This window comes from Equus caballus, chromosome 1, assembly GCF_041296265.1.
Source record: "Equus caballus isolate H_3958 breed thoroughbred chromosome 1, TB-T2T, whole genome shotgun sequence".
Classification (NCBI taxonomy): domain Eukaryota; kingdom Metazoa; phylum Chordata; class Mammalia; order Perissodactyla; family Equidae; genus Equus; species Equus caballus.
In genome coordinates, this window is record NC_091684.1 from 109933160 (window position 1) to 109960637 (window position 27478).

The following is a 27478-nucleotide window of genomic DNA, read 5'->3' on the forward strand; positions in this document are numbered from 1 at the left end:
AGCCTCAAGCGGCTCTGACCTCTGGCACTTCCCCAAACCCCAGAGCGCAACATCTGTCCCCAGAGATACCGGGGCGGAGGGGAAGAGCGCGCGCCAACCTCTTCCTGGGTCCTCGGTCTTCTCTCTCTTCCTAGAAACAGCCCCTCCCCTCCAGTCTAGCGCCCCGATGCCGGAGCACCAGGTCGCTGCCCCGCGGGGGCGCCCCTGCACCCCATCTCTGGGGCCCCAGTTCCTCCTGCAGTACCACTCAGCGTCCGCGGCGGCGCCCCGTGCCCCGCAGCGCCACCTAGGGGCCGGGCACCGCCTTCCTCTCTCTGGGGCACCCCCTTCTTTCCTCCGCAAGGACACCCCCTCCCTCCAGTCCTCCGGGCAGCGGGACCCTCCCCGCTTCGGCCGCAGGGCTGCCCTCGGCGCCCCAAGCCGGTTCCCCTCGCGCCTCCCCAGGGGCGCACGGGCAGCGAAGAGCGGCGCGGCGGGGGCGAGCAGCGGCGACCGAGGCCCGGGCCTCGGGTGGAGGCCGGGGAGGCGAGGGCAGGCGCGGCCCGCGGGCGAGGGGAAGCGGGCGATGGCCGCGGCGGGCGTCCGCGGGCGGCGAGGCGGCGGCGGGCGGCGCGAGGAGCCCCTGTGATTGGCACAGCCCGAGCCGGAGGAGGAGGCGAGGGGAGGGCGGAGGAGGAGGAGGAGGAAGGGGGCGAGCGCGGCGGCGGCGGCAGTGAGGAGCTGTGCCTTCCACCTCTCCAGCCCCGGCAGGACGGGGGCGGCCGCCGCGGACCCGGGGCGGGGACAGCACGCAGCCTCGCCGCGGGCACCCCCGCCCGGCAGCGGCCCCGACACCCGGGGCGAGCGGGAAAGCGGCGGCGGCAGCGAGGGAAGGATGCAGGGGAAGAAGCCGGGCGGCTCGTCGGGCGGCGGCCGGAGCGGCGAGCTGCAGGGGGACGAGGCGCAGAGGAACAAGAAGAAGAAAAAGAAGGTGTCCTGCTTCTCCAACATCAAGATCTTCCTCGTGTCCGAGTGCGCCCTGATGCTGGCGCAGGGCACGGTGGGCGCCTACCTGGTGAGTCCCCGTGCCAACTCCGCCGCGGGGCCCTTTCCCCAGCCCGGCTCCCCGGGCGGCCGGCTGGCACGAGGAGGGGGCCGCCCGGGCGCCGGGGGCAGGCGGGCATGACCTCGGCCCGGCGTGGAGGTTGGCGAGTGGTGCAGAGGCGGCCACCGGGGGAGCTGCCGGCCCGGGCTGCCGAGCGAGCCGGGAGCAGGCGGGACCGCGGATGCCGGCAGCTGCTCGTGCGGCCGGCGGGGGCTGGGGGTACCCGGGGAGGAGAGGCAGCGGGCAGGTGGGCGTGAAACTATTCCTCTCCCGGCTTGAAAGCGCAGCCAGAGGGTGAGTTCAGGAGCCCCCCTGGAGAGGAAGGCATCGCGGTTTTCGGATGACCTGCACATGGGAAGAAAAGCCAGTTGGCATCCTGCGTCCTCGACTCTCCATTCCATCCGCCTGGAGAACAAATCCATTATGCATCATGTTCCCCCGGCGCTTTCTCCATCCGCCAATTACAGGGGGATTTAACAGTTTAGAGTAAAATGCGCCCGAGTGTGGCCCTGGTCTGAGCTGGGCTGCAAGGGAATATTGCCACTGTGTAGCCCAACAGCCATCTCTCAGCGTCTGGGATAAAGTTACGGTACCTGGAGAGCAGCTGCGAGTTTGTGTAGTTCCTGCTACCCGCTCTTCGACCTAAATTCCCTACCGTTGTCTCTCGCCCACAAGGGGGTTGCATTATTTTGCACAATGTACAGCTATTTCATTTGCCTTTCTGAAAGGGGGTATTAGTGCTCAAACGGCCCAGGGGTGCATAACGTATCAGAGGAACCAGCTTGTAATGACTCAGCACTGTCAAATACCTACTTTGCCACTTTCTCCTGCTGAGCGCAGGTGGTCCCAGCGTGAGTTCCAGGCAGTGACATCCAGACCCAAGGACAGCCCTTCCGAAACAGGAAGAGGTTTTTCAGAGTGTATAGGGTTAAATCACTCCTTGGCTATTGACCCGAAACTGGAATCAAATGTCACAGACTTTGAGTGTTAGTGGGCAAGTTTGATGGAGATAGAATCTGACAAGATTTTGGCTGTTGGATAAGCACATTCAGAGAAAGAACCATGCTCTTCCTGATGGTACCACTAAAACCCCCATCCCTGGCCTTGGGGTACGGCTAATGAGGGCCAGGCGCTGGGTGCTGTGGGCCATTCATAAGCGATCTCCTGAGACTGGGGGCTTGCCATCAGAGGGAAGGACAAGCAGGCTTGGTCTCTGATGTGGGGTAAAGTGGGTTCTGTGGTTGTGAGAGAGGGCTCAAACTCAGCTGGCTTCCTGGGGTGACAGAGTTACAGGACTTCTGAAAATCAAATGCATTTCTTTTGCTCCTTGTGAGATGGAAGTGACTTGTACGCTGCAGGTGAACCCTGTGGCCGAAAGCACATTTTCTTTTCTCATTAGATTTTTTCATAAAATGCACTTTTTGTCTATAGTTACAATACACAGTTGCAGACAGTACCTGTGGCCTTTGGAGTTTTGGGGGTAGGGAATAACCATTTCTTGGGGGTCAGTTTATCAGACTTTCCTTGGAGGGAATTTGTTAAAATATCAAAATAGGTACCGTGTATTGCTAAGTACTTGTCTAAGTAGGCTGCAAATGTACGCTAATAAAATACACGTGGGTCTGTACTGTAGCATATGCAAAGTGTGTAACCCCTAAGCGGGTGGGTCTGTGTTTGAAAGGAGGTAATTGGGATATCAACGGCTGTCTCCAGTTTAACAGTTTGTTTGCCTCCAACCAGTTTTGTTCAATAGAGTGCATTATTCATGTGCGGCAAGAGCCAACAGAACTTTTCACACCAGGAGTGATAAAGGCCTGGGCTTAGTTTTAGCTGGCAATGATCTAGGGGTTTTAGAAAGAGATGAAGCTGGGCCTCCCCCAGAGGAGTGGCCTCAGCTCCTTGAGAAGTTAAGAAGCAGAGGGCTGGTGGAGTGGTGGATGCACAGAGGCAGGGCTGGCCCCAGGACATAGGAAGCTGACTTTAATCCCAGAGTAAGCAAGTGGCAGGCACGGGAGGAATTCAGTCCACCTGATGGAGGCCTCCTGGCACGTCCAGCCGGGGCTGATGGAAAGCCTGGTTCGGAAGGGTAGGGTAACAGGAGTCAACAGGTGACCAGCAGAAAGCAGCTGGAGGCCCAGGAGAGGACAGGCCTAGGAAATTGAATTCATTCTGATTACTAGGAGTGGAGGCAGAAGGTGCTCAGGGCTGTGCCTTGCCCAGCTGCCCTCGACTCTCCATTGCCATCTGAAGCTCATGAAAATAAATAGTTTGCTTGCTAGGCTTGACTGAGTCAGCTCGCCGTGGGTTTTGCTCTTCTGGGCCACTTGGGAGTTTTCTCTTCATCTGTTATTTGGGAGGTGGAATAGAAAGTTTGTTATTTCTGCAGCTTTCTGAGACTTCTTTATGGATCGTTTGAGAATGAAGTGTTGCAGGCTGTTTGCAGGAAAAGTGAATTTCTCCCTTTTCCTTCATTAGGGCTTGCTTAGGAAACTTGAGAACTCGTGTTTGTAGGTGATCACACATGCAGGGTCCGTGTGCAAGGTGTGTGTCATATATGATCTTTATGTCGGCAATCGGTCTGCCCCTCTGAGGAAGCGTTTGCAGATACCTGATGAAGGGCACACTTTGGGACACTGCCAACAATACTTACGTTCATAGAGAGGAGGGTGATCACAGATTCTCTGCCAATGACATTATTTCCTATTTGACTCCAGAAATCCAAGCAGCTACCTTCTTGTCTTGTCTTGCCAGATGCCATTTTTTTTTTTTTTTACTTGGAGGCTGCGTTTCCTTTCTCCCGTTACTTTCTGAAAAGACAGATTGCCCTGTGTTTTCGGTGATGCTGGTGTAGGCTTCCCAGCTGCGGAACTGGAGCACAACGTTGCCTGTGATTTAAGAAGCAACTTTGCAAAGCAGGACTCTGTGCGTGTGTGTATGTGTACATGTGCGTCTGTGTCTGTGTGTTTTCCCTCGAGAACCTGCCCAGGGAGGAAACTCAAGGACAGGAAACTGTGTATGAGAAAGCCACCAATTGTTAAGCTCTATCGTCGTCTAGGAACTTTTTGCCTGGGTGTCGCGATCTCCCAGGGAAGCGCAGAAGACTGATCCTGTGCCCAGGCTCAGTGATAGGTAATCTGGGTACAAACTGGCCCGGCTGTGGATTCTGACATCTGTTACCCTTGTGACTGTTTTAACTGGAAATCATGCTTCAGATAAACCAGTAGTCCACAGGATGGTTCTCTTTAGTTACTTAGCTGGTACTGGCTATGAAATATTTTTTTCAGCGTAGGAAGAGAGACCTGTTCAGTTTGATTGTCATCGTGGGCTGAATAGAGAATGCAATTTAATTTTCCTCTGCTTGGGTCTTTGCTTCGGGTGGCTCCGGTCTGAGCTGACCTACTTGCGAGGATGTAACATCTGCTTAAGTCTTGGGTGGTTTGGAGAAGGTGCAGGTAGCTGGGAAGCGCACAGAGAGAGAGTGATTTTGTGTGCGCTTGACGGTGTTTCTTGGAGACCCACTGAAGTGTTTCAGGCCGTTCGCTGCCGGCAGCCCTGCATACAGAGGTTGGTGGATGTGATCAAGTTACTGAGGACTGGAGTAGATAAGGATATGTACAGGAAATTAAAACCTCTGACAGCTCTGGGGGGTTGTCACTGAGGCTCATGTGCGTATGCCTTTGAATTTCCTCTGGATGAAAACTTAGCAAGGCCAGTTTCATCTCTGGGTGGGGCGCACAGGCGGTTCCCAGGAACCAAGGCTGGGCATTCCCCTCTTCAGAGTTTGAAATATGAAGTCTGAGGTTGTAGTGACAGAGTAATAGACGAATGACTGAGTGTGTGTCGCAAAGCTCCATCTCACCGCTTTATGGTCACTTGTTTTTTCAGGCCTCAGAGCATTCAGTGGGCTTGCAATTGATGGCTGAGGTGAAACTGCTGGATTTGTTATTCTTTGCTTTGTTTTTTGTTTTTTTTTTCCCTAAAGAAGCATCGTTTTGAAGCTGGGTTTTTGCATATCTAACTGAGAAGCAGATAGCTGAGGGACATTTTTAAAGTCCTTGTCAAATTAGTATGATGACTAAGGCAACTGTATTTTACTTAATCAAATTATTTTACACACTTACGGTTCCTCAAAGTGACAAATTCCCTGTCATTTGCATAATTACTATATAGCCCCAGGTAGTAAGAAATAAAATTATCCTGATTTTTTTTCTTCTTACAGCTTGGTTGAAAATGTTTAGCTAATAATTACGAAGGGGAAAAAAGTATTTCTGAAAATTCCTTTTGACCAGCTTTCTGTACACACCTTAGTTTCTATGCAGGTTTTCTCTTCTGTGTTTAACAGAGAAATGGAATTAGTTGTCAAGTGAACAAGGTCTCTTTCCTGAATTTTGTAACTCTGTCCCGTTTCAATTGGAGAGCCCTTCTGGAAAGGGTGACCCGGAGCCCTCTGCAGTGGCCCTGCCTTGCTGATCAGTGGCTCAGCATTTACGCCGCATCTTCCTGCCTGCTGTGGGAACAACACTGTCTTGTGTCAGGCTGGGTAAGTTTCCTCTTGCACGAAGTCCTTGGGCCGGGGCAGCTTGAGCAAGCGGGTCTCTGTGCATTTACCTTGCTCATCTTACAGCAAGCTTGGAGCTGCTGCCTTGCTCAGCACCCGGTTTCCCTTTCCAGACTGGCCTGGGGATGCGTAAGTGTAACGTTGCAAAAATGTCGAGGATAGAGATGCATTTCACGTAGAAGTCCTGTGAGTGTTATTTGCTGGTTACAGAGAGCGGGCAGAGGCTGGCAACGTTGGTTTTACGGTCTGTGCCAGGCTTCCTGCAGAGGCCATGGGAGTGGCAAGGACTCCTACTGGGCTGACCATGATCCTTGGATTAAGGACTCCCTGAGGTGCCAGGCGAGGAAGGGGGGACCGTGGGCAGGCAGGTGTGTGTGAAAGGCGGTCACCCCTTGCTGTGGTGGAATCTAAAACTCTGTACTAGCAGCATTTCTATAGCCCCTCACCGCCAACTTCACAAACACGTTTAACTTGCACAGATTCAAGAGCACATGTCCTTGAATAACTGTGTTCATATGAAGTCCACTCTAAGTACATACCCTCACTTCTCCTCACTCACATTTTGCGTATGTCCTCTATTATTTTCTGTATATTCCTGTGCGCCTTATATATTTACATGTTCTTGTACGGGCTTACATTCACCGAGTACTGTGTTCTGTACTTTTTGGAACATGGGAAGGGACATTTCAATGGTAATTTTGATTGTATGGCTTACACGTGGATTTAGAACTCCCCTGAAGACAAGTCACGTATATTTTATTCCCTCTAAGAAATTGGCAGGCCAGAAAGATAGCACCCTTCCTCTTTTAGTTTATTTTTGCTTTCTGTTTCTATATCCAAATCTACAAAATAGATAATAAACAGGGAAAAAAAAGTGGAATCGGTGGCTTTGGTTCACGGGATAAGTGAGTTGATGTGGCTCAAAGACACTTGTATTTTATGTAATCTAAGTGTTTATGTGTTAACATGAGAGGCAGTGTTGCTAAAAGGTTAAAACCCAAAGTTAGATGGTTAAAACTCCCAGGCATGTACCTCTGGCAGCCGTGGCTCATGGGATGAGTGTCAGAAGACCCAGGATTCATTCCTGTCTCTTCCCCTTACCAGCTCTGTGACCTTGGGCTGATTACTTAACCTCTCTGTGCCTTGGTCTTTCATTTTAAAACTGGGATCACGGGGGTACCTACCCTCAGAGAGTTGCATCAGTGCCTGTAAAGCACTTTGAGCGCTAACTGGCGTATAGTGCTTCATACATACTAGCTATTATTGTTAATACTCATACGGTTACACATACTTACTGCAAACATAATAACTATGTAGCCCCAACCGATGAGAAATAAAATTATTTCCCTTAACCTTTGGTTTTGGTGTAGTGAATTGTGCACTCAAGTGGTTTCCTATTCTGCGTGAATGTTTTGTCTGGGAGGTAGAAAGTTTTTACAAGCAAGAAATAAGTATTAATAAATAAGTTACTAATTCTTTTTATTCCTTTATTATGATGACATCAGCCCATTTTATCTTATGCTATAAAAGTGACAGTCGTGTGGGAGAGGAGCCCACTATGGTAAGGGTTATGCTGACCGCTTAAAGACGATGGGTGCTTTGAGGTGGGTGGAGCAGGTCAGCACAGGAGGCCTGGGAGGCACAGGTACCCTGAAGCCTCGCTGTGGGAGGTCCTCGGGAGCTGTTGCTCTGGTCTGTGGCCACAGGGTGAAGACTGGAATGATCTTCTACGTTGTAGGCGGCTGAGGAGCAGTGGAAAGTATGTTGGACTTGGCGTCAAAAGGCCTATGTTTGAAGCTGGATCTGTTAACTTATCAGCTTTTAGTGATTGACTTACCTGAGCCTCAATATCCTCATCTGAAAAATGGGGATAATGATAGAGTGTAATTTACAGATGGTTGAGAGATTTCAATAAGTGGGCATGTGACAGAGTGCTTCTCGAAGGGTGCGGTATTCAGTAATTGCTTGAATGATGATGGCATAACCCTCCTCCTTGACCTTGCTACAGCAGAAGTCCTTCCCAGGGACCTGAGGATTGGGGGTGTTAGGTGGGGCTTGGGCTTGATTTGCCAAATTGGAGATCAGGGCTCTTGTAGCTTGCTCTGCCTCTCTGGATGAAAAATGTCCACTTCAGGGGATCCTGGGGTGTCGGGGGTGGGGGAACCACGGGCACATGTTGCGGACATATGCTGCCCTCCAGGTAGCCTTGTTTAAGACGTGCGACCTCGCGTCTCAGCCCTGGTTGCCAGGAAGGGCCCGGGTCTCACTCTGCACCCGCTGTCTTCCCCTTGGTCTCCTTGCGGTGTTAAGCAGGGCTCAGTTGTGGGCATTTCCCTGATCTTGATCCTGTTTGGTTTCTCAGAAGCAGAGCACATGAACTCTTGGTACAGTCTTGTTTCTCATCCCGTGGAGCCGTCCCTCTTGGCTAATGGCTCATAGATTGTTTAGGAGGATCCCTTCTGCACGGCCTGCTCGTTGCATCTGGAGTTTTGGAAGCAGCGTTCTTTCCCCAGTCTGGTCACACCTGTCCTTGGGAAGGATGGGGAAGGAACTGGGCTCTTCTCAGTGGGTCAAGTTGCAGCATCTATTTTAGGTGAGTTCTTAGGTTCACGTTCAAGTGCCACGGGCTTCATAAGAGTAAACGTGCTTCGGAGGACCCCTGGGTCCCAAGACCCTAGTGGCCCTGTGTCGACTTCCCCGAGGAAGGAAACCTGTCAGCTTTCTAAAGTGCTGGGCCTTCTGCAGCCATGGTCGTGGAGTCAGTGAGCATGGGGAGCCTTGGTTCTGGGCGTTCTGGTGACAACCTGCAGAGTGAAATGTCCCTCTGGATGTGGGCAGAATGTCTGTACTTGGCTGTTCCCTATTTCTTTATTTTGCTTCTTCTTTGTGGCTTTGAGTTGAGCCCTTCTGAAAAGGAAGCTGCTCCTGATGGAGGGTTTGGTAGCTCAGTTCCTTAATGGAAATGATGGTAACCAACCCAGATGTTTCTTAAATGACCGGACATTCCTTTTTGAACAGGGAATAGTTATTTCCCTGTCTGAGATGTAATTGTTGGTCATTAGAATTTTCCTGGGCTTACAACAAAGGTCTCATTTATGATTTCCAGTCAACACTCATTGAAAATATTTAAAAGCAAAAGGCTACATAGGTTGCTACGAGCCCTACTTTTTGAATGGTAGGGGGTGGGGGTGGGGCCAGCTCTTTGGATGATAGACAGATGCATAGAGAGAAGAACAGCATATTCCAGGCTTCTGAATGGACTCGCGCTACTGCACAGTAACTTAGACCTCGGCCACACCCTAGCGATGCAGCAATTGCACCACTGCCTGCTTGGATGGGTTGCAGCCATAGCCTGCATCCAGGATTCTCAGAGCACCTGTCCATCCATCCACCCACCCACCCACCCATCCACCCATCCACCCATCCACCCACACTCCCCATGTGAGTTCTGTGCTGTGTGGCGGCAGATTCTGGTTTGTCTGGCAAGTTGCCCTTCAGGACAGGTCTCTGGATAATGAACCTGGCTGTCCAGGTAACCCTTGCAACCTTTCCTTCTAGGTCTAAAGGCTGCTGTGGCACTTGAGCTCCTGGTTGTGCAGAGTTAGCAGAAATAGGAAGCAGCTGAGCAGGCTTTCAACAAGTAGTCCTGGGGAATATTGTCCTATAGTGAGCAGACTGCTCCCTAAGTCACTGCCCACGCAACTACAGGAACCTGAGGAAGGTAGAAATGATGATTTTTTACCTCCATTTCTGCACTTGCAAGGTTGGTGTAGGGAGAACAGTGTGACAATGGTGTCTTTTAATGAAAGACTATTGTGCAGTCTTTTTGGGAATGGCTATTGTCTTTCCCTCCTCCTCCCCATTTTGGAAAGGGCTTAGGTACACTAGGCTCCTTCTCCAGTTGTTGGCTTTGCTCCCCACTTCTGACGCTGCTGCTCGCCCATCCTCAGCTGCTGAGAATGAGAAATTACCACCTTGAATATAAGCAAGTTGAAATTGGAAAGCTTCCCTCTGACTGATTATATAAGCCTTAAAATACTGTACCTGGAATCTTGTGTTTACCCTGCTAAGAATTCCCTTAATGAAGATAAAAATTTCTAAGCACGGACCCATATGTTTTTATTATGTAAGATTCCATTATTGTGAGGCATCCTGTAGAATAAAGAAGGGTGTTGATGAGTTCATCTCTCCGTTGGCTTTTTGGGTCAGAGAATGGTTGGAAGTAGACCCATCGAGCCACCTCGAGCTATCGGCTTGGAACTTGGCTGGCCACTGCTTCAGCACCAGCCCTCTTCTCTCCAGGGTGCTCGAAGCTTGTCCTGCATCTCTGGTCACCACACCTATCAAGGTTGCAGAGGGCAGGCGCCCTTTAAGCTTGGCTTTAGAGATTGCTGTGCGGTTCCATGGGATGTCCTGGAACACAAGCACTGTTGAATGTGACGGGCTCCATCCTTTGGCCATTTCATTTCCTGAAGAGCTGCTGTGGTGGCACTTGAAATGTACTGTGTCTTGTTTTGCATAATGTGCCTGTGTTTCAGTGTGGCACATCACACCAGCCTCTTCTCAAAGCCACACATGCGTGGGGTGCACAGCGCAGCGCACCACACGGTCGATTTCGGATTTCCAGCCTCCTGTGCTGTAGACAAGGAGCTTATGTTTTGGCCAGGGTGAGTGCTGGGGAAAAAAAGTCTTAAAGGGAAATAGATAGACCAGTTGAAATGGACATAGAAGAGCTTCAGACAGGTCTCTCCTATCTTTATGCAAAAAATTTAGGGCAAGCCTCATGATTTATTATGTGGCGTGTTGCGTTGCATTCCCAGCGCTGGTAAAAATGATGACGGTTAGGAGGCTTAACATGCCAACAGCACGTTTCTCAGCCAGCCGAGGAAAGGATATCTTCTGGAAACAAAAAACATAAATTAGCACCTTCCAGTTACCTGTGCCAATCCGTGGCGATGCATATAAATAGATCAGAGTCAGTGAGCAGCTTTGCAGCTTGCAGTGGGTGGAGCAGATGGGGAGGTCTGCTTTGGTGCACCCGGGCTCCGAGTGGCGCGTGGAGCCAGCGGCACTTGGGCCAAGTCCAAATGCAGCCCCGAGAAACTTCTCAGATGCACAGGTGGAATTGGCTGACTAGTAGGTGTGTTGTCCTTGTGTCCCGAGGTTGGCCTTGGCCGGCCTTGAAAGACCCATTTGTAGGTCTTTTTAAAGATAACATTGCAGAAGCTCTGCATTTGTTACTTTTATTGTAGGCAAAATCAGGGCACAGAATTAAGTAACTTACCCAAATGTGCAGCCCACCCTCCAGAGCCAGCCCACGGTAGCTGGCAGGTGTGAGCAGGTAAGGCATGCAGGAAGAATTTTATTTTTGGAAATAATCATTATAAACAAATAAGATTAATGTTTTGGCGAATGCTGGAAAAAAATCACTCTCTTTTAAGACATTCCTCCTTTTTTAATAGACACAGTGTTCCTAATAAGCATCATACCTATCCTTAATTTAGTGAACAGATAAAAATGTATACATTTACATATATTTGTCTTCTGGTACTTTGAATTTCATTGGGGAATGTTTTTGTCACTTAAAAATAATAATACCAAGGCAGCAATTAAAAATAACTCAAGGCCCCCTGGCACCCAAGGCTCTCACGGAGACTGTTCAGTGTGACAAGTGAAACATTTTAGAGCCCAGAAAAGGAAGCTGAGTGTTCAGGTCTGTCGCCTCTGTGGCTCCTTTTCTCTTCGTGCCGAGTGAGCTGAGCTGTGGTGGTCACGGGTATTAGCTTAGCTCTGTCACCTCCTGGTTGTTCATTAATTTTGTTCTTACCTCCCTGCCTTGGCCTCTGACCCCAACAATGCCACAGTTCACCAGCCCTGGCAGGATGTCACAGTCAGATCTGTGAGACCTCCATGAGGATATGCTCCTGGGAGTCAAAACCCAGCTCACTGTCAAGTGGGACTCTTGTGCTAGACTTACATGACGGGCATTGTTAACACCCTTCTTCTAGCTCCCTCCTTTGTCAGCTTCCCACCATCCTCATTCGGTGGATAATGCAGCTGAGCTCTTGGCCTCTTACAGGCCATAAGGATCCAGTCCCACCTTTGCCATGGACTGTATGTTAATTCCCACCTTCCTGGACTAGTTCTGAGCTCTTTTGTATTTTATTTGGGAGTGGGGATAGGGGAGTGGAGTCTTCATATATTTTATTTAAAACTTTCTTTCTGTGGCGTTCATAGGACGGTAGGGTCATTCTTGAACATTTTCAGTATCTCCAATGTTAGACCAAAATGGGGGTTACATTTTCTCCCGTGGATATAGAAAGATGTGGTGTGTAGTAGGGAGCAGGTGGCTTTGACAGTTTATCCTGTGGTTGTGAGGTGGACTTGGGCCTTGAGGTGGGAGGGTGGACGAATATTGAATATGTTCTCTGGGCATTTCTCAAGGAAGAAAGCGAGTGTATTAGTTGCCTGGGGCCATAACAAATTACCACAAACTGCGTGGCTTAAAACAACAGATTTATTTCCTTGACATCCTGGAGGCCAGAAGTCTGCAATCAGAGTGCTGGCAGGGCCGCTCTTCTTCTGAGACTCTGGGCAGAATCCTTTCTTGCTTCTTCCCAGCTTCTGATGGTGGCCGTTGGACTTGGCGTTCCTTAGCTTGTGGCTGCGCCCCTCCAAGCTGTGCCTCTGAGCTCACATGGCATTTTCCCTGTGTCTCTCCCTTCTCCTCCTCTTATAAGGACACCAGTCGTATTGGCTTAGGGCCCACCCCCATGACCTCATCTTACCTTGATGACATCTGCTAAGACCTTGTTTCCAAATAAGGTCACATTCACAGATCCTGGGAGGTAGGCCTTCATCGTGTCTTTTGGGGGACACAATTCAACCCACAATGCCAGAGAAGAGGAAGAGCAGAGGACCCTAAAATGGTCTGAGGGTCTGATGAAGAACAAAAAAGGAAGGAAAAGCCAAACTGTTTGCCCTTTTTGGGGTTTTGCATTGGGTAAGAAGGTTATGGGACGTTGGTCGGAGAGTCATTCTTTCCAGGAAGCCCTGTCTTTGAAGAAGGGCTGCCCTGTGATAGTCCTTGTTTCCTTTCGGTAGGAAGATAACTGTGTTTCTCTCTCTGGTGGTGATGGTTAGGCTGGTGGGGGTGAGCCTGACCAGATTAAGGAGTAGCTTTGAACAAGTCCTTGCCCCATTCTGGGCACAGCTGAATTCAGGGAGTGGACTGAATGATCCCATCTTCAGATTAAGGGAAATGCATGTAAAAACGCCTAGAAATACATGGGGGTGAGCATTGTGCGCATATACATTTAGTGTGTGTGCGTGTGTGTGTACTTGTACATCTCCCCTGTCCCTTACGCCTGGACTCCTTACCAGGAGCCAGGCTTGGTAAAATTTCCAGCTGGCCCAGTCTCTTCCCTGAAGCCCAGTCTGAGTCGGTGAGACTGGAAGAGACTTCATCCCTGTGCCGGCCAGTCTCCGATTCGGCCAGGTATGGGTTACATCAGGACCAGACTTCTGCATTCTAATCTCACTCGTCTCCATGTGTTTTTGGTGGAGGTGGGAGCTGAATGATTCTCGGAATCTCTCAGCACGGGCTCCTTTTAAAAGACTTCAGCTTGGTCTCTGCCAAACTAATTAACTTGGACAACTTCCTTGAGTGCTGTGAGCAATATAGAGTTGAGTAAGGCGTGTTCTTGGCCCTCGTGGAGTTTATATATCCTAGTGGGGGAGATGGCGTGTTTATAAGTTCTTCATTAACTGTTTATTTGACTGTTTCAGGTCCTGGGCCAGGCAGCGGCTTAGCCCTCTTGGAACCTCGAAGCTAGTCCTCTAGGATGACACCGGACAGTGTGGTCTCTTATCGTAGAAGCAGAGTGTTGGGTTGAGGTGGGCGGCAGTGTTGGAGGTGGACCTGGGAGGAGGGGGAGAATGTTTCTGGTTGCAGATGGAAAATAATTTTCCTAAGCTTGGTCAAGGTGGATCCGAGAGGAACAAGATGTCAGGGCTAGTGCTGAAAGAGGCTGGCTGGGCAGAGCCTTCAGAGTGGGACGGGATTGGGAAGCCTGTGAAGGAGAAGGGGCAGGCTGGGAACCCGGGGCCATGGCCGCACACAGGGGCATGTCAGGGCTAGCGCTGGGAGTCTCTGCTCCAGCCAGCAGCGTGGGGGCTGTCGGCATCTCTCTTGGCTCGGCTTCCATTCTTCCACACCACATCCCCCAGCTTTGCAGTGGTGCCCTAAAATCCTGCTAGAAGCCAGCCTGCCAGCCTGTGGAGGGAAGCTGCATCAGGGCATCCTCGGGCTCGGCTAGAAGCAAGCATGGCTGCATCGCATGGCGTCGCCAAAGGGCTAAAGGACACCGGTTGTCCTGGAACGCTGTGCTCCCCAGGATGGGGGCAGTGGAGGAGGAGGGGGAGAGCCGTAGCATCCAGAGACAATGGCACTTCTGTATTCAGCCTCTCTTTTGAGTTGTCTACAAATGAGATTTCTATAAGATGAGCTAAAATTAGGAAAGGTCCTGTCATATTTGACTTTTTGTTTTTTAACACTTCAGTTCGGCCTCGGATGTATCAGTTCTGGATAACTTTTTAAAGCTGGTAACAGAACGAACTGTGTTCACACACAAGAAGTGTCTCCAAACAAAAAGTGGGCGTGCGGTTTACAGTTTAAAAATTGGGTGCAGGCCATTCCGACTTGCCCGCCTGTTCTCCTTGAGAAGAACTTGGCAAGCTTCTGAGAGGGGGCACCCCTCCTCAGAATAATCGCGAGGGTCCGGAGAGAAGCCATCCTATAATCACGGCTAACTGGCTGGTGGGATGAGGCCCGGATGATGTGGGTTTAGGGATGGATGGGGGATTTACTGAGCTGGTTCCCTTCAGCTTCCAAGTCTGTGTAGAGGGTAAGTGGAGTCCAGCCAGCATGCCTCTGGTCTCTTGGCCCACACCTGTTGCCTGCAGATGGCTGATCCAGGCACTGGCTGAGACAGCTCTGGAGCCCCACATGGCCACATCATTTGGCTCTACCATTAACTTGAACTTCAAGTTCATGCTTGTGGCTTTTTTCCTTAATATAAAGACATTACTGTTTTACTTATTACGCAAGGAATACGTGTGTCGAAAATTTGGAAAATACAGATAAACATAGATACGTTAAAAGAAAAAGCAGAAACATCATCCGTATTGCCATGACCTGGAGATATGCTGTCAACATTGTGTGCGCATCCTTTCAGTCTGTCTGGGTCTACCCACATTCCCTCGTGACTTTGAGGACCGAGCGGTAGAGGGTATAGGCTTTGTGAGATCCGTGTCTGCTGCGGGTTAATCTCATGTGGCTTTGGGCAGATGACTTGGCCTCTCCAATTCTCCATTTCAGCTCTAAGATTGGGATGATATTTATACTGATTTCAGATGTTCTTGCGAATACTAAATGAGATAATTGTGCAAAGATAAGGGTAAGCCCTGTGTCTCTCTGTAGTACATCACGATGGTTGTTACTATTCTTTTATGATAAAATCAGGTCACACTACGCATTCTTTTGAACCTGCTCTTTCCCCTAAACCATTATGACCACTTTTCTGTAATACCAGATATTCTTCTCTGGTGTAATGGTTTTAAAGAAAAATGACCTTATTGCCTTTGTAAAAACAATACCCGTTCATTATGAAGAATTTTTTTTTTTTTTGAGGAAGATTAGCCCTGAGCTAACTGCTGCCAATCTTCCTCTTTTTGCTGAGGAAGACTGGCCCTGAGCTAACAGCCATGCCCATGTTCCTCTACTTTATATGTGGGACGCCTACCACAGGATGGCTTGCCACATAGTGCCATGTCTGCACCCAGGATCCGAACTGGTGAACCCCGGGGCCGCCAAGAAGCAGAATGTGTGAACTTAACCACTGTGCCACCGGGCCAGCCCCATTAGGAAGAATTTTAAAATGAAGAAGAGTTCAGCTAAAAATGTTTTAAGAAATTCCAAATCCTACCATTCAAAGATAATCATGACTGATGTTGGGGTTTGAGGAGTGATGATTAATCACACCTTCCTCTCTGCCTCCCCCTCGCACTCCCAATTAAGAACCAATTGGGTTGTAGACATGATAGCCAGCCACAGGGGTATAAAAATATCAGCTTGGAGTTTGTATGGGAAAATGTGGAATTTAGGTTAGAAAACTCAGTTTGTGGCCGGATTCGGGCTCCTCCCTACTTTGCTCCTAGTCAGATGACAGGCTGTGTGTCCCAGCAGGGCCCACCTGCTCAGGTGAGCTTATCTCCTGGAGGAGCAAAGAATGTGTGCATCCTGAGAACTATTCATAGAAAAGGAGGAAAAGCAAGAGGCTGGGGCAAGCCTGTGAGGTTGCTTTCTAATTTTACCCCTTTGGGGAAGACTGAGTGAGCAAGGTCAGAAGAGCAGATAGTTTTTCTCTACTTCCAGAAGGTACGAGTTCCTCTAGTATGAATCAAGGTATGAATTCTGGGAGGAGGAGAGAGTAAATCTCTTACAATTATCATTAGCAGTATGTATATCATTTCAGAGTTCTTTGTGTTTTACGTGGAAAAATGGCTGGCTGGCTGGGTATACTTTATAAAATGTGTTCTTAAAATACGAAGCAGTAAATTTAATTTCACTCAAATTTACCAGCAAACAATTAAAACTCGAAAGAAGTCACTGTCTTCCGCCCTTGAATGTTACTGTGGAAGAGTCCAGGGCCAGCATGATTTTTCCTCCTTTATAGATTATTTGCTTATAGACGAGATGCCTGAGGAATTCTTCCCCAATATTTGATGTATAATTTAATCACAATGCGTATTACTGCTGCATGATGTGTGTCATATTTCTGTGGCATTTCCTGTGTTCTTTTAGTCAACAGATTCAGTTCTTTATTAGTCTCTGGAGAATTCTCTTCTGTCGTCTCTGAGCACTTTCTTGGTCCTGTACAGTGAGTTCTCTGCTTTAAGGACGCCAGTTATCTAGATGTTGGATTGTCTTTGAACTCCTAGTGATTTGTTTTGCTTTGATTAATTCCTTATTTTCATCTACATTCACTGTTTATTTTTAGCGTTCCTCTAGTCAATGCATTGATTTGAAGCCATCTTTCTTTAGTTCTCTGTAGATTTTATTTTATATATTACTTTTCTAATGTTTGTTTTAGTCCCTAATTTATTTCATTTTTCCTTTAAAGATTGGCATGTGAGTTAACATCTGTTGCCAATCTTCTTTTTTTCTTTTTTTCTTCATCTCCCCAAAGCCCCCCAGTGCATAGTTGTATATTCTATTTGTAGAGCCTTCTGGTGTGGCGTGTGGGATGCCGCCTCCTCGTGGCCTGATGAGCGGTGCGATGTCTGCGCCCACAATCTGAACCAGCGAAACCCCAGGCTGCTGAAGCGGTGCACGAACTTAACCACTCGGCCACGGGGCTGGTCCCCTAATTTATTTCTTCAGGTCTACAATCTCATTCTTTTTTTTCTTTTTCTTTTTTGGTGGGGGGGGGGGTAAATGTTGCCTTTGAGTTCTCAATTTATTGAACTCATGTTCATATTAAGTTCTATGCCTCAAAGATCTTTTGGGGTGGAATCTTCCTCCTTGGGTTTTGTTTTCTTTTAGGCTCAATTCTTTGTCTTTGGTACAGTGCTTCATTTTTCCTTTCCCCCAGGAGTCTGTGTTTATATATGCTCAGGCTTTTTGTTTTTTTTTTTTTTTCCATTTTGTTCTTGCGTGAGCAAGTCTGCCTAGATCTTTTTTGTTCTAGGTGTGGGTGATTTCTTGATTTGAAGCCTCTTTTTTTCCCCCCTTATCCCCAAGCTGATGTTTGCAGGCTGGTTTTTAGTTTCTGTCCATGCTTTCTGTAGCCTGAAGACATGCAGAGTGGCTGAGGCTAGCTGAGCTATAGCAGGTGGTGTGCAGGATGCTGACTAGTCGTGGCCAGAAGACGTGGGCTTGGCGGCTTTGGCTTCTAGGATCTTTTAAAGGTCCTTTTAAGTGGGTTCAGTCTTCCTGTGTGGGGGCACACACTGCCTACCCTTGGGCAGTATTCTCTGGCCTCGGATCAGCCTGGGATTTCACTGCGTAGTCCTGGAGCCTTCACTTCCTCCCAGCAGAGGTAATCAGCACCGTGGGTTCATGGCCTCCTTTTCAACTTTCCTCCCCAGTGGATGTTTGCACTATTTCCCAGCCAGAAAAAAGGAATCTACAGAAACCTACTCAGGTTGTTTTTCTCCAGATTTGGTGGTATTCATGAAAATTTTTGGGATTTTTATTTGTTTGCTGGTTCATCTTCCTGAGAGCGATGAATGCAGGGTTATGAGGCTTGCGACAGTATTCCATTCTGCTCTCATCTAGAATCTTCCTTTAATTTTCTTGGCAGACACTTTTTGAATGTTATGACACTGGGGCGCGCTCATTTTCTTGTTTGTTTTTTGATTGGTGATTATTTTATTTTTGCTTTAAAATTTGGGGGGTTAAGTTTTAGAAGCTTTTGTACTGAAGGTTGAACCATTTTAGTTGGGAGGTACCTAGCATCGTTTAAAAAGATTGCATGATATTCCACTCTATTGTGTTGTACTTCAGCCCCTTATTTCTGTTAGTGAGGTTGTTTACAGTTTTATTTTGCTAATATAGAATCCAATTTCTCCTAACTATTTTCTCTTTTGCATTTCAGAATTATAAAACGGGATGATGAAATTAAAGGGGATGGGTCATAACTGAAGAGGGAGTCACAATGGAACCTTCTGTGGAGAGGGGAACTGACATTTTAGGAGGGTTTCCTTTATGCCCAGAAGTACATAAATGATCAGATTTGACTCCCGCAAGAACTCTGCGAGGTGATGTCATTATTTCTCTTTTACAGATAAGAAGACTAGGGCTCGGAGAGGTTCAGTAACTTCCCAGGCTAATACAGTTGGTATTTGAGCCTGGGTCTCTCAGTTTTGCTTGGACCTGAAATCCCTTCTCTTTCCTCAGGCTACAGCTCCTCAAGAAATTGCAGCTGAATTGAATGCTCAAGCACGTTGGGTGTTTTGGTATCATTTTAACACGTTACTACTTGTGAGAGAATGTTGTCGTTCCTCTTTTTTTTTTAAACTGAGGGAAAAGGTAATGGACATTGCCTGACTTCACTGGGGCCAGAGACCACTGTGGTCTGTCCCTTCCTGCCCTCTGAGTGCAAAATGGCATTTGCAGGTGCCGTGAGATCTCTGATGTGACCTGTGTGCATTCCACAGCCCGTCCCAGGGCCCCTGTTCCTGGCGTGTTGTTACCTGCATGCTCAGCCCTCCACTGCCTTCTCGCTCTGAACAGCCGGCTGCTCAAAACAAGGGCCATTATGTGATAATTCTGCCATCACAGCCCCCACAAAATTACGGACTCCTCCATGCCAGTGTGAACAACACTCTAATTAATGTTCACTTCTTCAACAAATGGTCATTTTTCTAAACCTTAGTACAAAATTACATGTACCTTATGCAAAAAGTATCCCACACGACTTACCAGGAATAGCATTTTGATATTTACTGAAAGACTCCTGATTGGGGAGTCATTTATTTACTGTGGGTCTCAGTTTTATTGCCACAAACGAAAATGGGTACAATGCCATCTTACATGTGTGGAATGTTTAACAATTGTTAAGATTTGGCGTATCTGCTTCATATAGACACAGAAATGTGTATATATATATACCTTTTTTTCTTTTTTTTTTTGGTGAGGAAAATTGGCACTAAGCTAACATCTGTTGCCAGTTTTCCTCTTTTTGCTTCAGGAAGATTGTTGCTGAGCTAACATCTGTGCCAGTCTTACTCTGTTTACTATGTGGGATGCCTCCACAGCATGGCTTGATGAGTGGTGTGTATGTCTGTGCCTGGGATCTGAACCCACGAACCCTGGGCCACCAAAGTAGAGTGCTACTCCACCAGGCCAGCCCCTCGTATACCTTTTTTCAAACCATTTTAAAGTAAATTATAGAAGTGAGGACACTTCACACCTAAGTACTTTAGTATGCCTCTCCACAGACTATGATAATTTCCCTTTAAGAGCATAACCCTATTATCACTCTTAACAAGTTAATTATTCCCTAATTTCAACTAATACCCCCAACATATTCAAATTCCTCGAAATGTTCCCAAAACATCTCTATTGGCATCACTCTTGACATCCCCAGCTGTAACTCTGGAACTATTTATTTTTTAAACATCCGCAAACCAATTAAAGATCATGCATTTCATTTGTTATATGACTTTCAGTCCCTTCTTTCTCAGTTTATTTTGTTGCAGTAAAACACACATAACATAAAACTTGCCATCTTTACCATTTTTACGTGTACAGTTCAGTGACATTGTTGTGCAACACTCCCCACCATCCGTCTCCAGAACTCTTTTCATCTTGAAAAATTGAAACTCTGTCCCCGTTAAATAATAATTACTCCCCATGCTCGTTTGCCCTCTGCAGCTCCTGGCACCACTCTTCTACTTTCCGTCTCTATGATTTTGACTATTCTAGGTACCTCAAGTAAGTGAAATCATGATATTTGTTCTTTTGTGACTGGCTTATTTCACTTAGTGTAATGTCTTTAAGATTCATCTATATTGTAGCCTGTCAGAATTTCCTTTCCTTTTTTTTTTACTGAGGAAGATTGGCCCTGAGCCAACACCTGTTGCCAATCTTCCTCTTTTTGCTTGAGGAAGAGTGGCTCTGAGCTAACATCTGTGCTCATCTTCCTCTGTTTTTTCTATGTGGATTGCCCCCGTGGCATGGCTTGGTGAGTGGTGTAGGCCCATGCCTGGGATCCAAATCCACAAACCTGGGTCGCTGAAGTGGAGGATGCTGAACTTAACCACTATGCCGAACTTAACCACTACACCACTGGGCTGGGCCCCAGGATTTCCTTCCTTTTTAAAGCTGAATAATGTTCCATTGTATGTATATAATACACTTTGCTTGTCCGTTCATCCACTGATGGACATTGGGTTACTTCCACATTTTAGCTATTGTGAATAATGCTGCCATGAACATGTGTATACAACTTTAGTCTCTTTTAATCTAGAACAATTCTAATCTAGGCTAATTCCTCTACTTTTTCCTACTATGTTGGCTTTTTGAAGAAATCAGTCCAGTCATCATTATATAGAACATACTACAGAACATTCCCCATTCTGAATTTATCTGATTATTTCCTCGTGGTTCCATCCAACCTGTCCTCTTTTCTCTGTACTTCCTGTGCACTGGAAGTTAGTTTTTTCTTGACTATATTTATGTTTTGCTTGATTATATTAGATAATTGGTAAAGCATTCTTTTAAGTACTTCCTGTTAAAATGTCTGGTTGACCCCCATTCGTGGTGCTAACTATGATTGACCACTGGGTTGAGATGGGTAGTGACAGCCAGACCTCTGCATATGAAAGGGACATTCGCTCCCTTGAAGTTGGCAAGTAATCTCTGCCAGCATCCTTTTAACAGATGAGGCTGTTGCCCAAGTCTGAGCAGGCACTAACCTGGGTACCAATAATAATTCTCTCTCTTTCATTGAGTGTTTGCTGTGTGCTGGGCACTGATGCAGAACTTGACACATAGTATCTCATTCAGTCCTTCAGCGTTGTCCCTACTTTACAGCTCACTGTTGGGGACCCTGGTTGCTCCTCTGTTATGGAGACCCTTCTCAGGCCTCCTCCCCTTCTGCTTCCCCTTCCTCTTACTGTTCCCCACCCATGGCGGGTCGTGTTCTTTGCCCCAGGCCCACTGATGTGATGTGGGCACTGTCTGTCCAGTTTATATATCCACGGGGTAAGACCTTGGCTTTGGGGTGAGACTGGATTCCAGCCCAGCTCTGCCCCTCATGCCTGACTCTGGGTAGGTTCCTCACCCTCTGGACTTCAGTCCTCATCTGTAATTTGGGGATGAGCAAAGTACCCACTTCAGAGGGTCCTCATGAGCGTGAAATGAGTTACCCCGTGTGAAACACTTGTACAGTGCCTGGCTCATGTGCTCAGTAAATCTCCGCCTCATTCCCATTGGCGCCCCTCCCATGGGTCCCTGAAGACAGTTTCTCAGGCCTTTTTTGCTTTGAGGGTTTTGTTGTAATGCCCTGTGGAGAAACACTGGGGAGGAATGGCTGAAAATCAAGAGCAGATGCAGTAAGGATGGTTCTAGAGCAGGGGCCGCAGCCCGAGGGCCAAATCCATCTGCAGGCTGATTTTGAAAGTCAAGTTTTGTGGATCACTGCCATGCTGGCTCATTTACACCTCATTGTTTATGGCTGCTTTTCCGCCACCAGAGCAGAGTCGAGTAGTTGTGACAGAGACGCTAAGGTCTGCAAAGCCTAAGATAGTCACTCTCTGGTCTCTTACAGAACACATTTGCCGACCTCTGCTCTAAAATCTTAAGGAATTCTTCGAGTTGTGGTCTCTGATCTGCGGGTCCCAGCTGCCCAAAGAGGATGCTGCGTGCTAGTGAATTCCGGCTTTTAGCTGTCACTCCTGGGGTGTCTTTTCCAATTCTTTCCAGTCCTTTCAACCAGGAGCCTAGGCGGACTTCTTCCTCTGGGCAGGCCCCTCCTGCTCATCTGAGGCTGGCTGCCTGGGAAACCGAAGGCACGTGTGTGCACAGATGTTGTCTCAGCTGGGTAAGTGGGGTTCTGAGGTCCTGCAAATTGGAGATGTCCCTGCCTTTGTGGGCCTTTCCCAGCCAGTCGAATAGGCCTGCTTATGTTCTGCACAGCACCTTCCAGATGGCTGTGCTGGGCTCTCCTTTGCTTTGCCCTGGCTGCCTGTGTGGCTCTGGTCTGTGGTGGAGGTGGGTGAGTGCCTATCCCAGGCCTTCCCTCTATTCGTATTCCTGGCCCCCGGACACTATAACAGCTAATTATGGGTATCTTACTTTTGCCGGTATGTTTGGGGTCCTGCTGTTTGACCTAAATGGAAGTGATTCAGCTCCACTGAATGATAAACCTCATTTCCATACGTTACTTCAGCATTTGGATGGAAACCAACCACCTTCCTAAAGTCATTTCCTATTATGTGCGGCTTCTCTTACTTGATTTACTTCCTGGTCTTTAAGATAGTTTTTATTGATCGGAGGCATTAAATTTAGTTCTGATGTGGCAGAATCTTCTCCCTGATATTTTATGTTGTCTCCTAATCCCTTAAATAACTATTTAATGTTTTAATTAATTTGGCGTGCAGCCTTTCAAAAGGATGCTGGCCGTTCTCCTTGGGTGTATTTTTTATTTTGCTATCCAGCTCCACTCTCTTCTCTCTCTTGCCCTTCAAGAGTTTAAGATGTTTGTGACGCTGCCATCTTAACTCAAGACCTGTTTATGGAGCTTCTACTACTTGCCAGGCCCTTTTGTAGGTGTTGGAGAAACAGCACCATCCAAACACACAGGAATCTCTGCTCCGAAGGAGCTCGCCTTGTGGTGCTTTGTGAATGACATTGGGTGATGGCCGAGATTTGTGGAAGAGTGAGTGTGGCGGCTGAAGGTAAAAAGTCCCTTGGTGGAGATGGGAAAGAGGAGCACGCTGATGTGGATCCCACAAGATCGAGAGCAGAGGGGGGCTGTGCTCTCGGAAGAGGAGGGACTAACATCAGAGTGAAGACCTCTGATCCAGGCAGCCAGGCCCGCCCTTGAGGAGGGGAGAAGGTCGCGTTTGATGGAGGTGGCAGCTGGGTGAGCGAAGGCCTTGACTTCCAGACAATCTAGTAGACAACAAGGAAGCATCTTAGGTTTTTGCAGAAAGTCGTGTGACCTGTGGAAAGAAGTGTTTTAGGAGGAGAGTAGCTCAATGAGCCTCAGAGCAAGTGGAGATTCGTAGTCTGGGCTGAGCACGCAGCCGGAAGTTAGGGAGGGCGGCGTATAGCTGGGTCACCTCCCCAGTCCCCCCAGGCACTAGGAGGCAGGGCCAGCCAGAGACTGTCCCCTGGAAAGACTTACATCTCAGAGCTTTATTGAAACACAAAGAACTGAGCTGATAAAATGGGGCCAAATCTAGGCTCCCAGAAATGAAACCATCATCCTGTAGGATCTTAGGCCGGGCTTGGGTTTGGGCGTTTTCAATGGCTCCCTGAGTCTGGGTGCATTCCTCAGCCTTGGTGTAGCTAAAGGGCATCAGAGGAAAGCCGCTCATTGGGTGTTTGCAGGATATGGTGTCATCTCATGGTCTTCTAGAGATCGGCTCCCAGAGCACGGAGAGTAAATGATGGCACTGCTTGAAGCTTCTGTTGAGTATGTTAAATGTTAAGTGTTAAGAATGACATTTTGACAGGGACAGATCAAACAGTCTGTTATGTTTTAAAACCAGACTCTCGTTTTGTGTCAAACCATCTCGAACTGTCACCTCTGAGCTGCCTCCCCTACAGCTCAAAGTGTGGATTTTTGTGTCCGGAAAAATCTTCATTCACCAACATCTAGACCATGAAATACCTACAGTAACTGAAGAAGGACCCCTGCCTCGCCAGGAGCACCTTCTGCTTAAGAAGAGACGTGTTGCATTTTGTGGATATTTTATAACTTTTTCTTGCATTTGGGAAATAAGAATTGAGCCTTTTTCCCTCTCTACCCGTTTTCTCCATTTCTCTCTCGTGAGAAGTTACAGTCTTCCTGGCATTCAAATATTTCTGAAAAAGCTGTTCTCAGTTAGACATAATTACAACAGAACTATGAAATAAAGGATGTGGCTGTTTTGAAAATCAGCCTGTGATCTGTACCCCTGTGTTGAACACACACGTTGACCCCCCTGCATTCAGCTGGGTAGCCATGTTTCAAAAGGCAACTGTGTAATTTGATAGGCCGCTGTTATATAGGATATCTGTTAGCATAAGGATTCTACTAAAATACTGATTGCTTGTCCCTGAGCTGGCGCCCTGTAACGCAGGTACGTTCTGCGTCACCACTTACACTGCCATGTGCTTGGTTTCTATCGCTTACGTTGCCTGCCTTTTTTTTTTTTAAGCCACTATCTGCATTTTCCCCACTTTGAAGTACATTAGTTACTATGGAAACAGTGATGTCATTGGTGGGGGTGAGGGTTCGTAACATCCCCAAGGACAGTATCAAATCATTTTATTTGACGGTTTGAAATTTATGCTACGCTTGGGGAAAATTAGGAGTGTGTTGGAGACAATGGTGTGCTCCTGCAGTTATAGCTAGCATGATGCGTGTGCATGTAACAAAAGTGAGCATTTGTGTGTTTTTTAGGTTGCAAAGATAATGCCAGAAAATTAAGGAAAAAAAAAACAAAGGAAAGAAAAAGGAAGATCAGGGGATTCATATAGTTGTTCCAGCTGCCCACAGCTCATGGCTGCAACAGATGCATGGAGTCGCCTCTCTAGGTGTGGTTTTTATAAGTAGTGGTCCATTTTCCCCTCTATAAAAATACTGTTATAGGATAGGTCTTTGGCTTCTGAGTGAAACTCATGTTCCACACAGTGGCTGATTAATTCTAATATGCACTTGAACTCTTAACAAGATCCCTAAAAGGTGCCAGTGGTCTTAGTGGTTTCAGGGAGAGTTTTATGTGACTGCAGGCATGTGTGTGACAGCAGAGGTGGTGGCATGGTGAGTCCCAGGAAGGGCACCTGGATCTCGTTATTTAATAAGTGCTCAGGGCACTGTGCAGAGTGTCTGAATGAAGCTAGCCTGTGTTCTCGAACTTCAACCAGCTCATCTTTTTTTTTAACTTTTAATTTTGAGATAATTATACATTCGCATGCAGATGTAAGAAATGATACCGAAGGAGGCCCAGTCCCCATAACTGACATGGATACAGTCCACCCGCAGATTTCTTCCCCAGTTTTACGTGCACCCGTTTGTGTGTGTGTCTAATGTTTGCAATTTCATCACGTGTAGATTCTTGTGACCTCCACCACAGTCAAGGCACAGAACAGTTCCACCACATGCCTCCCTCCTGCCACCCTTTATAGCCACGCCCTCCCCTGCTCCCTAACTAATCTATTCTCCATCTCGGTCATGTTGTCATTTTAAGAATTTCATATAAATGGAATCATACAGCTTGCAACCTTTTGAGATTGGCTTTTTTCACTCAACACAAATCCCTGGAGAGCCATGTAAGTTGTTGCATGTGTCCATAATCCATTCATTTTTATTGCTGAGTAATCTTCCATGGTATGGATGTGCCACCATTAACTTAAACATTCACTCCTTGAAGGACATTGGGTTGTGCGTTTCTTTTTAAACAGAAGTACCTGGGAGAGGGCTGATGGGGTCCTAACAGCACAGAATCAGTGCGCACTTGAGAGGGATCCAGTCTCTGTCTCTTATTCTGTTCTGGAGTTTTTAGCAGGGCTCCCTCCAGAAGCAGTAAGACCCAAATTATTTAGAGGGAAGGAACGCGGTGGAGAGAGCCAACTAAAGCTAGGCGAGCTGGCTAGCCAGGTGATGTCTCTCCTTGCAGGGTGGGCCTTGAGATCCGAGATATTTAGTTTCCTTGCAAAGGGGAGCAAGAAGTTACGCTTCCTGATAAAAGGAGCTGTAACTCCAGCTGCTCAGCCTGCTTGGTCCCCTGCACCCTTTGGGGAAGATCTTGTTCTGTTTTTGGGATGGCTTACAGAGGGAATCGTTTCCGTGGTCTCACTGATGGATTTTCATTTTGAAAAGTGTTGCATGTGGTCTTTTAAAAGATATGCCCAGGGATTGTTTAGCCGGTCACGTGACAGATCTTAAACACCAAAATCATTCTCAGAGTCCCAGCTCCAGGGCTGCGTTTCTGGTTTGACGTTGATCGAAAGAGGCCCTAGCTAATGGCCCCAGTGATCTGACATTCCTCCCCATAGAAGGACTTCTTTACCTGCCTTTGTGCGACCAGCAGACTCTCCCCTTGTCCTCTGCTGTTTATGTTGACCTAGAGAAAGGAAGGGTGTTCAGCGTTGGGACTGCAGGTTTGAAAGCCACTCAGAGAAACCTGTTGTATTGGATCAGGGGCTTGTAGTACCAACAGCTGTTGGTCAGAGAGTCAGCACTCGGACTTTCTGTCGGCACTAAACAGTGGATGCAGATTCCTGTGGGAAATAGCAGCTTGCGAGACGTCTGAAAAGGGAAACAGAAACTTGTGCCCTTGGCCCAGACCTTAGGAAATGGTTTTCCCTGTGTAAGTAATGTGATTTCTTTGCCTGGCAATCTCCTGTCATCTTCTCGCACTGACCTGGGGCGTCATGCTTGAGTGGGGTAACCCTGTCCCCTCCCCGCCATCACCTTCCCCTCCCGCTCCCTGGCCAGGTCAGTTGCCCTTCTCTTGGGGCCTCTTTTGTAATCGACCCTATTAGAACACAAAACCTTTAAGATCGGTACCTTGAGGGATGGCTGTGTCTTACTGAGGAGTTTGCAATTCTAAATTCTAAAGCAGGCTGGGACACCCACATGGTGTGTGGGTGGGATATCACCCAGGGATATTTCTCAGTTGCCCAGAAGGTATGTAGTGCATTTTGGGGTCGTGCTGTTGAAAAATGCCTGGACTGAAATCATGCTTAGCATCGGTGAGATACATGTTCGAGAAGAGGGCACGTGAGGACTGATGCTCAGCTCAGTGGGAGGGTGGCAGCTTCACGTGTCCCTTCCCAGGCACACATTCAGGACATGCCTTGACTGAGTGGAACTGGGGTAAACCATTCCTCCTCTTTTAGTAACATTTTGGTGAAGCGTGTGCATTTGTGTTCACAGCTCCCAGTTCAGGGTTGAGCACACAGTAGCATTTGACAAATGTTTGCTAAATGAATGAGTGAATGATGAAGCAGAGAGACATGAAGTTTAATAGTAAGGGATGGCTGGGGGCGGTTTCCCCCTCCGCTCCCACGGTCACCATCCATGGCCTTTCAGCCACACTCTGATTTGACTGAA

At 47.8% G+C, this 27478-nt stretch overlaps 1 protein-coding gene across 2 annotated transcripts in view; it reads left to right on the plus strand.

Moving 5' to 3' along the window:
• Nucleotides 1-498: 498 nt before the first annotated feature.
• The window catches only part of SLCO3A1 (solute carrier organic anion transporter family member 3A1), a 295928-nt gene continuing 268948 nt past the window's right edge, over nt 499-27478 (plus strand). For both annotated transcript variants that reach the window (XM_005602811.4, XM_023650742.2), the window contains exon 1: nt 499-1054. In XM_005602811.4, coding sequence (XP_005602868.3) covers nt 875-1054 — 180 coding nt within the window. In that variant the 5' untranslated portion in view covers nt 499-874. The remainder of the gene's footprint in view (nt 1055-27478) is intronic.